This window comes from Triticum aestivum, chromosome 3B, assembly GCF_018294505.1.
Source record: "Triticum aestivum cultivar Chinese Spring chromosome 3B, IWGSC CS RefSeq v2.1, whole genome shotgun sequence".
NCBI classification, from domain to species: Eukaryota; Viridiplantae; Streptophyta; class Magnoliopsida; order Poales; family Poaceae; genus Triticum; species Triticum aestivum.
In genome coordinates this window covers 687,733,490-687,745,938 of record NC_057801.1, presented here as the reverse complement: position 1 = coordinate 687,745,938, position 12,449 = coordinate 687,733,490, and the positions used below count along the sequence as shown (strand labels likewise).

The window sequence follows — 12,449 nt, the reverse complement described above, 5'->3', positions numbered from 1 at the left end:
CTACAAATTTTTAGCTTTTCTTAACAAAATAGGTTTAGCAATAAATAAGTTGTCTAGAAGTACAACTAGATGATCAACCTATATGATGCTAACAACAACTACAACAAGTGCAAGCAAAGGATACAACACAACAATAGCTTTGCACAAAGTAAAGGTAAGAGATAATCACAAGTGGAGCATGTGGAGGCGAGGATGTGTTACAGAAGTTCCTTCCTTTTGAAGGGAAGTACGTCTCCGTTGGAGCGGTGTGGAGGCACAATGCTCCCCAAGAAGCCACTAGGGCCACCGTATTCTCCTCACGCCTCACACAATGCGAGCAGGGACGGAGCCAGGATTTGGACATGAGGGGGGCGAACGCGATAACAATCGTTCAGGGCACACAATGCAAGAATATAGTCACAAAAGTTGTGTTGATAAAACTCTTAGCAATTCCTGTGGTTATGTTCATATGATGTACTTCCATTTGTATCAACTTCTTATACTTCTGGTGGTGTCACAATATACTGATCATCAGTTTGCACAGTAACTAGATTGGAATTGAGTTATCATCTGCAACCGGTTAACTTCTGATGGAATTTCAGATCCAACAGTAGGAGCATCCAAGTTGGAAACATCAGATTTGTAAAATGAATATTTCTGTTGCCTTTATCAATCTTTAATCACATAGTGCGAACTTAAACCAATTGGCCCGAAAAAGGTCTCAATTAATTTCTTGCTCTTCATCTATAAAAACATGAGTAGACGGTCAAATATTTTCTGATCAATTTCTATCAGTTTTAGGGTACAAATTAAAACAGATCATAAACTATAAATCTAGAAGTTAACAGTTAAGACTAACCGCAGATCCGTGAATCGTGGCCGTGCTTGCGCTGAACTGGAGGTTGAGGAAATCGCTTGTTTCAGCCGTAGCTGGTTGATGTCATCATGACGGCGAGCTAGATCGATCTACAGCGCGCCGGCCCCGAGCGAAGACGATCGAACGATGAAGATGAACAGAATAGCGAGAAGGCCGCGAGGCTAGATCGGATCTGCGGTTAGGGAAGACTAGGCCTGTAGCGCTTTTTTTAGGGAATACTAGGCTTGCTTTTGTTTGTTTTGGGCTGTTGTGAGTAGCAAGTAATGTCTAATGCCTAATGGGCTTTAGTTAGCCGCGAAGGCCAAGTCAGGGGGGCGAAAACGTTACAGCGCTTTGGTTTAAAGCGATTCGTTCCTAAAAATAATATCGCTATTAAGGAGTTAACGATTTGTTAGGGGGGGGGTCTAGCCCCCCCCCCCTCGTCCCCCCTTGAATCCATCCCTGAATGCGAGATGCCGTGATTCCACTAGTGGCGCCCTTGAAGACGGCTACCGAACCTTTACAAACAAGGTTGGGGCAATCTCCACAACTTAATTGGAGGCTCTCAACAACACCACAAAGCTTCACCACAAAGGAATGTGGCTCCGAGTTGACCTCAACCGCTTAGGGTGCTCAAACACCCAAGAGTAACAAGATTCACAAGGAATTAGTGGGGGAAATCAAATTTCTCTTGGTGGAAGTGTAGATCAGGGCCTTCTCAATCAATCCCTAGAAAATCAACAAGTTTGATTGGCTAGGGAGAGAGATCGGGCGTAAATGAGCTTTGGAGCAACAATGGAGTTTTGGGGAGGAAGAGGCGAGTCTTCTTGGAGAAGAAGACCCCCTTTTATAGTGGGGAATAAATCCAACCGTTATGCTCTTCTCAGCCCGCACACAAGCGGTACTACCGCTCCAGGAGCGGCACTACCGCTTCCTACAGAAAGCCAAGGAGAAAAAAGAAACAGGGGAGAACAGAGCACTGAGCGGTATTAGCAGCGATGGTAGGGGCGGTACTACCTACAGGAGGTACTACCGCTCCTACTTCCGCTCATCCTCCAGGGTCTAACAGGGTAGAGACCCGGAGGTACTACCGTAGAACCCTACATGAAAAGACGAGACCACAACCGAGAGCGGTAGTACAAGCGGGACTAGCAGCGGTACTACCGCTACTGCCCGCGGTACTACCCCTTGCAGCTCAACACCACTTCTTCAGCAAGATAGATGGACAACTCTAAAGAAGCGGAAAGAGGCGATGGGTGCAATATGAGTGTGTGCGTGATGATTCCACCCAACCTTTATGAAGTGGACCCCTCTTGATAGTACGGTTATCCCTACGACTCAAGTCCACCGAAAAAGAAACGTAGGAAAGAAAACCGTCTTCACTCTGAAACTCTGAGGGACACGAATCGTCTTGTGCCATATGCTTGATAGTATGAAATGCACAATGCACACAATTAATCCGCGAACACATTGTCATCAATCACCAAAACCACTTAGGAACAAATACGCCCTAACACCAGGCATATCCAACACTTGAGACCTAGGCTTTCACCCCGGAAATTGAGATCGGGTGCTCGTTTAGCACCACCATCACTAGTGGAAAAAGTGCTAGCCACAACTTTCGTTGGTGGCGCGCCAGTTTGCATCAACGCCAGCACCATTTTTTTCAAATAGTGTTGGCGTTGGCGTAATTGGTATGCCAGGTATACATGAATAGTGCCCGCGTAGCTATTTTCTCCGACGTCAATACTATGTGGGTCCAGCTGTGCTGACCAGTTGGGAGATTGTGCTTGCGTAGGATTTATATACACGCCATAGATAAAGTATCTAGTCCTGTCGTGTTCATTTTGGAAGTGCCGGCACCAAGGAGAAAGAAGAAACAGGGGAGAACAGAGCACTGAGCGGTATTAGCAGCGATGGTAGGGGCGGTACTACCTACAGGAGGTACTACCGCTCCTACTTCCGCTCATCCTCCAGGGTCTAACAGGGTAGCACGGTAGAGACCCGGAGGTACTACCGTAGAACCCGACATGAAAAGACGAGACCACAACCGAGAGCGGTAGTACAAGCGGGACTAGCAGCGGTACTACCGCTACTGCCCGCGGTACTACCCCTTGCAGCTCTCCACCACTTCTTCAGCAAGATAGATGGACAACTCTAAAGAAGCGGAAAGAGGCGATGGGTGCAATATGAGTGTGTGCGTGATGATTCCACCCAACCTTTCTGAAGTGGACCCCTCTTGATAGTACGGTTATCCCTACGACTCAAGTCCACCGAAAAAGAAACGTAGGAAAGAAAACCGTCTTCACTCTGAAACTCTGAGGGGCACGAATCGTCTTGTGCCATATGCTTGATAGTATGAAATGCACAATGCACACAATTAGTCCGCGAACACATTGTCATCAATCACCAAAACCACTTAGGAACAAATACGTCCTAAACCAGGCATATCCAACACTTGAGACCTAGGCTTTCACCCCGGAAATTGAGATCGGGTGCTTGTTTAGCACCACCATCACTAGTGGAAAAAGTGCTAGCCACAACTTTCGTTGGTGGCGCGCCCATTTGCATCAACGCCAGCACTATTTTTTTCAAATAGTGTTGGCGTTGGCGTAATTGGTATGCCAGGTATACATGAATAGTGCTCGCGTAGCTATTTTCCCGACGTCAATACTATGTGGGTCCAGCTGTGCTGACCAGTTGGGAGATTGTGCTTGCGTAGGATTTATATACACGCCATAGATAAAGTATCTAGTCCTGTCGTGTTCATTTTGGCAATGCCCGCACTAAGTTTTCCCTATATATATATATATATATATATATATATATATATATATATAGAAAATTCTACTCCACAAAATACATTCACTTCCATTCTCCACAAAATGAATAATGACATATTAAAATAATAAACTTAACTTCTACAACAAAATAAAACAATGTGTACAACAAATAAAGTAAATAAAGGATACTATTATAAAATTAAAAATAAATAATAGCAATGGCGTAGAATACTAGGGCCAACACCAGGAATAGACCATCTTCCATCTCACCCCGAGCTAGGCTTGGCCCAGTGTCCTATTTACCCATAGGCACTACTTTTTACTCTCCCCTGGCCACCAGCGCCGCCGCCACCTCCGGACCTTGCCCGACGTCGCCGCCGCCGCCCTCGAGACCTCGCCCAGCATCGCTGCTCGTCATCGCCGCCGCCCTCCGGACCTCGCCCATCATCGCCGCTCGTCGTCGTCGCAGCCACCACCACGTCCGGACCTCGCTGGCATCGCCGCTGGTCGCCGCCGTCGCCACCTCCTCCTTAAGAGGTGATATCCCCTCCCTTTTTCTTCTATGCATGCATATACTATACTAGTTTGCTACAATATGCTATACTTGTTTGTGTGGAATCTGTAGTTCGATAAGAGAAATGGTCTTCCAGTTTGTATGGATGTATTGTTCATTGTAGAATATGTGGAATTGCCTTTCTTTTTTAAAAATTACCAAAGAAATGTTACGAAAAATGGTATGTTTCTTGTAGAATCTGTAGCCCAAACAAACGTAGAATCCAGCTGTTGTAATGTGCAAATGATATGTTTCTTGTAGAATGGCCCATCCACCACCATGTGAAAGATGCAAGTCAAAGTGCGCCCTCTGCCTTGCAACTGGCGATCTTTTCGGCATCTACTTCCAGCGGTGCTATGCCCCCCGGGCCCCTACACTTTAGAGGTCGAAAAATGACGAACGATGACCCAACTGGGAGGAGATGAATGGGATCGTTTTCTCGCCCACAACCATGTCAATAGGGGTGAATTGATCACCTTCTCCTTAAGAGGACAAAGACCCAGGATGACCGTTGTTTATGATGCCGTCTTTTACCAAAGAATGTAGTTGAACGACGATGAGACCAACAACCTCAAACTTCCATCTCGTGATTACTACGTCGGGGTGCCATTTGTGACCCGTCTGAGAAGGGCCAATGTATCCAGCGGACATATCTTGGTATGTGTTTACTGTGGAATCTGCTGATGTGCTTAATTAGTTGTGTACATTCTTATTGATATATATGCTTAGTGTAAAGAATCCAATTTGTCGTGGAATTGTCATGGCAGATGTCCTAGTGTGAGGACTTAGTCGTGAGGCCAACACATCCATGTGGTAGCTTGAGAGGGGTTGATCGAAATCGAGAGACGCGACACAAGACAAGGGTTTAGACAGCTTCGGGCCCCGGGAAACATCATCCGGTAACAACCCTACATGCTGTTTGTGGCTAGGTCTCATTATCATCATGAGGGAGTCGCCGTCTCTCCGGTTCTTCTAGCTGTGTCTAGCCTTAAAGATTATTTTTTCCTCTTACTTGCCCCTCTTGGGGTGCCCCGCCCCTCCTTATATAAGTTGAAGGGGCGGGATGCATGTCGAGTCAAACTTGGATTAGGACTTAACCTATTCTGACGTCTTATCATGGGCTTCTCACCATGGGCTTCTTAACGTCTGCCGGCTTACAATCTGACTTACAATCTGGCTTACCATCTGCCGGCTTACCATCTGGCTTACCATCTGGCTTACCATCTGCCGGCTTATCATCTGACTTACCATCTGCCGGCTTACCATTTGGCTTACCATCTGCCAGTTTACCATCTGGCTTACCTTCTGCCGGCTTACCATCTGCCAGCTTATAATCTGTCTGTCGGCTTACAATCTGGCTTAACTATCCGCCGGCTTATAATCTGGCTTAACTGTACCGCAAGACGGAGGAAACGGACTTGTGTTGGAGCGCTACGGTCGAAACGGGGGTCCTGTTCATCGGGAGGGGTGTGGCGTACCGCAAAACGGGACTCCACGGGACACGGTTCATCTCCACCGTCGACCTCCTCCAGCCTCCACGGGCTACTGTTCATCCACCGTCGACCTCCTCCAGCGTCCACCTGCGATTGTTCATCCATGGGCTCCTGTTCATCCAGCCTCCACCGCGCGCTACTCCACCGACTACTGTTCAACCACCCCTCTCCACGGGCTCCTGTTCAACCACCCCTCCACGGGCTACTGTTCATCCACCCCTCCATCGTCTACTATTCATCCACCCCTCCACGGGGTCGTCATGTTCATCCAGCCCTCCACGGGGTCCTGTTCATCCAGCCCCAACCAGCTCGATCGATCGGGGTCCTGTTCATCCAAAGGCAACACCACGGGGGTCCTGTTCATCCACCCCCACCGCTCACTGTTCATCCAACCCCCCCGGCAACGCTCACTGTTCATCCAGAGGCAGCATCGATCGGCTTCAGTTACCAGCAGTAGCGAAGGAATCGCTTGATCGGGTTCAGTTAACAGCCATCAATCGATTGCTCGGGTTTAGTAACGTGTAGCCTACAGTGTAATTGCTCAGGTTCAGTAAGAGCCCAACACCTTGCTCGGGTTCAGTTAGAGCCCATTGCCTCGCACATACGGGCGTAGGTGTACGAGAGAAACGCGCAGACCTCCGTGCATCGCTCGGCCCCGACCACCCACCGTAACCGAGAACACCCTGATATTTTTCTCGCCCTTGCTTCTACCATGGTTTTTTCCGTCATGGATGGCCCAAAGAATATCATGCAGCTGCGTCTCCGGCCCGCCCAGGACGAAAATCCCATTTTCTGTCATGATTTTTTGTCATAGAAGTAGGAGCCCACCACATCTATGACGATACTGGGTTTTGTCACAATTATCGTCATAGAAGTGTCATAAGTATGACAGAAAAAATTTCCGTTCGGCCCAAAATGTCACGAATGTGTTTTTTTTGTAATGGAGTTATGTTGATTGCAGTACTCAAACGGAAATATTTGTTCAACATCAACTAATTTGACTGCATGTTAATTACCTATAAAATGATGGTTGCATCCATCCTAAAAGATGGTCACAGTGGATTGATTTTTCATCTTATGATTATTTGGCATTTCTGGATTGTCCCATTTACACAGGGGAGCCTGTGCTGTCCACTCGGTTGAATTTTGGGGAGCCCGCTGGGCGCCCGTTCGATGTCCGAGCACACCCGGACGTATGAGAGGAATGAGCTTCGATGTTAAAGATGATCTTAATAATTTGTTTGATTCATTTATATGCATTGTAGCCCGTTGCAACGCACGGGCATTCTACTAGTCTTTCCTTGTTTCCTACGCCCGCACTTAATACACCTGCTGACGCCTGATTGTTCCATTGGTCCACCTAGTAGGAGCAAGCGAGCTCGTGCACTCTATGGCCAGTCACGGTAAAATAGTATATATATATACTGCCACATGATAGTATATGAGACATGTCGGGTAACTACCTCGGGATACCTGCTTTGACAAAATTGAATGCAATTGCTTTTGTGATGTGTCTACAATCAATTATTTTGAGTGCCAGATAGAATAATCAAAACCATTCCCATAATACAAAACCAGCAAAACAACAGAAAGAAAGAATTTGTCCTTCCTTAAAACCTCAATTGCAAAAACCATCCTTGGTACTAGAAGTAAATCCTAATTTAACCTTAAGATCTCAGTTGCAGAATATTGTTTAAATGTGCGGGGACCCTGGAGGGGGGCATATGCCCCCACCCTCTCCCTAAACACTAGAAAAATCCTCAAACCTCGCCCTCAATAAACATGAAAAATGTCAACACTATTAGTTTAAATTAGGAAATCTAAAATCAATGTGGTCATGTGTGTATCTAGAGCTTTGCGGGGTGGTTTTCGCCGAGCAAGGTGGCACGGATCTACCGCTGGTGAAATTTTGAGAGCTTCAGCTTTGTCGTCCAACAACGGATCTCCATCGTCCTTGCTACATGCCCTTGGGGTTTCCAAGGGCCCCACGTATACTGTAGAGTCACCATAGCGATAGTTATACGTTGAAAATCAACTTGCTAACTATTTGTACGAATAGAAACAGTGAGAGAGGTTGAGAGAACATGCTAACTTTTTGTACTTATTGGTGATTCTTATTATATAATTGTTGATTGTTGTGATTTGTTACAGGATTGTCTTTGTAATAATATTAGAGTATCATTCAATCTATTTATATTATCTATATGTATGCAATACTAAAAATAACTATTGAAATAAATAGTTTGTAGTTATAATTTTTCTTTCTAAATAGTTTAAAATGTCAACCCTTATACAATCTTTCAGGCCTTAGGTATATTACGAACAATTCCTATAAAATGAACGGTTAAACAATTTTCAGTCTTTTCATAGTTCTCAGCTCACAGTTCACAACAACCTTTTCAAAATCCACAGCTCAACCGAACACACAACCATCAATCGTCTCATGACGCTGAAGTCTGTTGCACCACGTTGGGCCAGCCTGGCCCAACTGCTCTGTATAGAGAAAGGTTGACACACTTGGTTTGCACTCAATTGCGACCCAGTTTTCTTCTGTTGGCTCGAACTGGCCCAAGACGGCTTGCAGTCTGAATAAGTCATATCGGATGTGGTCGGATGATACAACTCGGACCCCTCAAAAAAAGGATGATACAACTTGGACATAAATAATTTAGTAAATACAATAGTTGTATATAAGTTGACTAAATTTGCAATTTGGATAAGTCGATTTTATAGGAGGAGCGGTTGAAGGAGAAAGAAATATAATCTGGAGGAAGAAGAAACAATGGACACTACAAGAATCAGGTAATTTGTAGTCAATACTGCTCTTTACCGTCAGCTTTTCGTCGAGACAGACGGCAAAGAGCACTTTGCTATCAGCAAAGACATACTAAATATTTACTTGCTCATATTAGTTTGATAGAAACAACTGTCCTTATTAGTGTAATTATGTAAGAAAAAAAACAATTTATTTGACAACCTTATTTGGAACTATTTATTGGCTTATCGAAAAACACATAATTTTATTTGAAAGTTGATAAGAGGTGGGGTAACTGATGCGGTTTTCAGGGAGAATCGGTGAGCAAAAACTAAAGATGGGGGAGAAAAAATTAAACAAGTGAAAGAAGGTGGAAACGTACGAGGTTGGAGGAAAGACCAGCAAGCGACATAACCTTACCTCGTTTTGAGTAAGAGAGATTAACCCAAAAAACGCAGTCCACAAGCTTTTGCCAGGTAAGTAATGAACAGTGAACACAGTGATTGACGGTTTAGTGGTGATTGGTGAGCAGCAAACCAAACTGGACCTTGACTCGACGTACGGGCCGAAGTAGTTGTTGACATGTCAAATCTTCCTAGGTTTGGCTTGGGTTGAGATGTGCCCAACCCACCACTACAACCAACAGGAGTCAAATTTGCTCTCCAGTCTCCTACAAAGATCACAAGTCTATGGACCTCGGACTACTAATTCAAAGAATGCATGAGGTCGCCACCCCTAGTTTCTACGTACCTGCGTTTCACCGGCTGTTAATACTGCTAGATGACTAGTCCATTTGTCCCGCTCCACTCAAGCAATTAGTTAAGGACCTTCCTTAGGTCATGGGCTCATGGCCGCTTTCTGGTGGTCAAAAGATTGTTTGATCTTCTACAAGTCGTTTTTTTTTTTTGCAGCATAACCATAGAAGACGACGTAAACTGTAGTTAACGAGACGCTGAAACATGGTGATCTTGATTTCCAAATGCAGCCATAGAAGTTGCTAAGCGGCCAACCCAACTAGCAACAACTAGACGGTACAAATGTGTGCGGATCTAGAAGCGCTGCGCCTTTGGATTGTTGATCAGGTCGCGGGATCCTCAAACTAGGAGCTCAAGTTTCGAACTCGGTCGCAAAAGCCTTTTGAACTGTTTTTTTTTTGACAAAGTTGTACTAAGCTCAGGTCAATTAATATGGATTGAAGGAAGTACCAACATAAAATGAAGCATCAAAAGGATACAAATATAATGAGCGTACAACCGGCCTCACAAGAGTAAACAATTGTTCTTGAAACATACAGTAAACAACGTGTTTTCTCCGCAAAACCATCAACGATTAACAGAAGAAGCTAGCACACGCATGAAATTTACATGTGCCGCAATGGCATGATTCCAAGAACTCACCAAACGCATGCGTTTTAGAAAGTGTTATCATACACACATGGGAATTTCATAGTCTCCCATGTCAAAGATCACTAACTACCAGCTGGTCTCCAATGGTAGGTAGGTACACTGCTTGATCACCATGTGGTATGGTAGTAATTAATTAATTAAGGCTCTAAATTACTGATTCACCCGCTTGATTCACTTTCCATAAAAAAACAGCCAAATTCGGCCACTATAAGTACACGTGTCCACGTTAGTAATAACATTCCTCCTACAACACCGACGTACGTACCTAACAAGCACCTGCAAGCTCGCGACGCAGACAGCAGCTCGACCGGTCACCATGCTGGGCCTGCTCGCGCACCTCCACGCGGCGCTCCTGTTCCTCCCCAACAACGGCGGCCCGGCCTGGGCCGGGCCAGGCGGCGGCGTTGGGGCGGTGTACGACGTGATGCGCTACGGCGCCCGCCCGGACGGCATGACGGACGCGACGCTGCCGTTCCTGCGCGCGTGGGCCGACGCGTGCCGCTCGCCGCGCCCGGCCACGGTGCTGGTGCCCCCGGGCATGTTCCTGGTGGGGAGCGCCACGTTCATGGGCCCGTGCGCCACCCGCGCCGTCACGTTCAACGTGGCCGGCACGCTGCTCGCCCCCTCGGGCTACGGCTGGGACAGCGCCTCCCCCGGGCGGTGGCTCACGTTCGAGTCCGTGGAGGGCCTCGCCGTCTCCGGCGGCACCCTCGACGGCCGCGGCGCCCCCCTCTGGGCCTGCAAGCAGCAGCAGCCGCAGCAGCCGCGCCTCCACTGCCCGTCCGGCGCCTCGGTACGTATAAGTATACACGTCTCACAGAAGTCGACGATTTCTAGGTGATCTTGAGTCTTGACGTGGCATTCGTGTGCAGTCGCTGACGATCTCGAACTCGAGGGACGTGGTGGTAGACGGGCTGAGGTCCATGAACAGCGAGCTGTTCCACGTGGTGGTGCTGCAGAGCAACGGCGTGACGCTGAACCGGGTCACGGTGGATGCGCCGGAGGACAGCCCCAACACCGACGGGATACACATCCACATGTCCAGCCACGTCTCCGTGTACGACGCCAACATCCGCACCGGCGACGACTGCGTTTCCGTCGGCCCGGGCAACTCCAACCTCTGGATCGAGCGTGTCGCCTGCGGCCCAGGCCACGGCATAAGGTACATGACAAGTTTATCGGTGTGATGGGTCGGAGTTTGCAAGATTAGAGGACCTGAGCTAACCCAACGACATCTTTTTTTACTGTGTTAATAACTTAGCATCGGAAGCTTGGGGCATCAGCAAGGGCTGGACATGGAGGACGTGCAGAACGTGACGGTGAAGACGACGTGGTTCACCGGCACCTCAAACGGGCTGAGAATCAAAACCTGGGGGAGCTCCAAGCAGGGTTTCGTGAGGGGTGTCACCTTCGAGGACGCTACTATGACCGGCGTCCACAACCCCATCATCATCGATCAAAATTACTGTCCCGCAAAAGTTGGGTGCAGCGACCGGGTAATGTTCTAAACATGTAGGAGTACTCCGCATGGCATGTACTATACAACAATAGCTATTTTTTATCTGTATGAAATAGTAATAATTTTGAATGTGATATGGACGGGGGAGGCCCTTGACCCAACCGTGCAGAACACCATGGCGATATGGAAATTTGACAAAAGAACGATGAAAAACGCTCAAGATTCGAACTGCTGAACCTGATTCGAGAAAACGCTGCCATGGCAGCAAAAACGTTTATACTTTATTATACTTCGTATTCATGTTTTCTCATATGTTAATTAATCTGGCTGCTGCTGTTAGTAGTAGTTTTTTTTTTTGGCTGCCAACATTGATTTGGTGTTTCTTGTTTACAGAGTTCGAGTATCAAGATCAGCGAGGTGAAGTACGTGGACATACGGGGGTGGTCGACGACGCCGGTGGCCGTGACCTTCAACTGCAGCAGGAGCCACCCGTGCAGCGGGATCAGCATGCAGGACGTGAAGTTGATGTACGACAGGCGCGTCGCCAAATCCTCCTGCCGGAACGTTCAGGGGAGATCGGTTGGTCTCGTCCTGCCCCCAAGCTGCCTCTGACAGTATTCACAATAGACTACACTCATGGCGAGATGCCACACGTGTAACATAATTGGCACGGAATGTAACGTAGAATAGTGGCGTGTGCGATAATTTACGATTATATTTATACTGTAATTTGGTGCATAATACTTTTTAGAAACGTTTCAATTTGTAGGAGTTTTATGAAGTTCAGAAGTTCCCAGTGACTTGAAATCTAATTTAATTCTTCCATGAAACAAATTTCCTTCTCGATTTTATTAACGAAGCCAGGCATTTACAGCAGGCCCAAAAGATCCGCAAAAAGAAAACGTGCTCTCTTTGCATCAGAGGAGGAATTAGGAATACCGCCCGCAGGAGAGTGAAATCACATCGGCCTTCATGTAGTTGGTGCCCATCCATTTGTGCCATAAACCACCTTTGTTGCTACCTCCCCTAATCTTCTAGATCATTGTTGAAGAACCTTTCATCCACTTTAGGGCATCTCCAACGCCGTCCCTCAAACCACCTGCATGAATGCCGTACGCGGGGTTATATCGATCCTCTGAGTATGGACACACTTTTTCCCGCAAAA

The 12,449-nt window shown here is 47.0% G+C and overlaps 1 protein-coding gene across 1 annotated transcript; it reads left to right on the top strand.

Moving 5' to 3' along the window:
- The first annotated feature begins 10,054 nt into the window (after positions 1-10,054).
- On the top strand, positions 10,055-12,114 carry LOC123071750 (polygalacturonase). Its single transcript, XM_044495335.1, has 4 exons — positions 10,055-10,618; positions 10,698-10,987; positions 11,087-11,321; positions 11,678-12,114. Exons 1-4 carry the CDS (start codon positions 10,142-10,144, stop codon positions 11,894-11,896), a joined length of 1,221 nt encoding a protein of 406 aa, XP_044351270.1. The 5' UTR covers positions 10,055-10,141; the 3' UTR covers positions 11,897-12,114.
- The last annotated feature ends 335 nt before the right edge of the window (positions 12,115-12,449 follow it).

Excerpts from the sequence above, each read along its gene's own strand:
- LOC123071750 (XM_044495335.1), top strand. The coding sequence starts at position 10,142 with ATGCTGGGCCTGCTCGCGCACCTCCACGCGGCGCTCCTGTTCCTCCCC. Across the intron at positions 10,619-10,697 it reads ACTGCCCGTCCGGCGCCTCG|TCGCTGACGATCTCGAACTC; the intron begins GTACGTATAAGT and ends ATTCGTGTGCAG. Across the intron at positions 11,322-11,677 it reads AAGTTGGGTGCAGCGACCGG|AGTTCGAGTATCAAGATCAG; the intron begins GTAATGTTCTAA and ends TCTTGTTTACAG.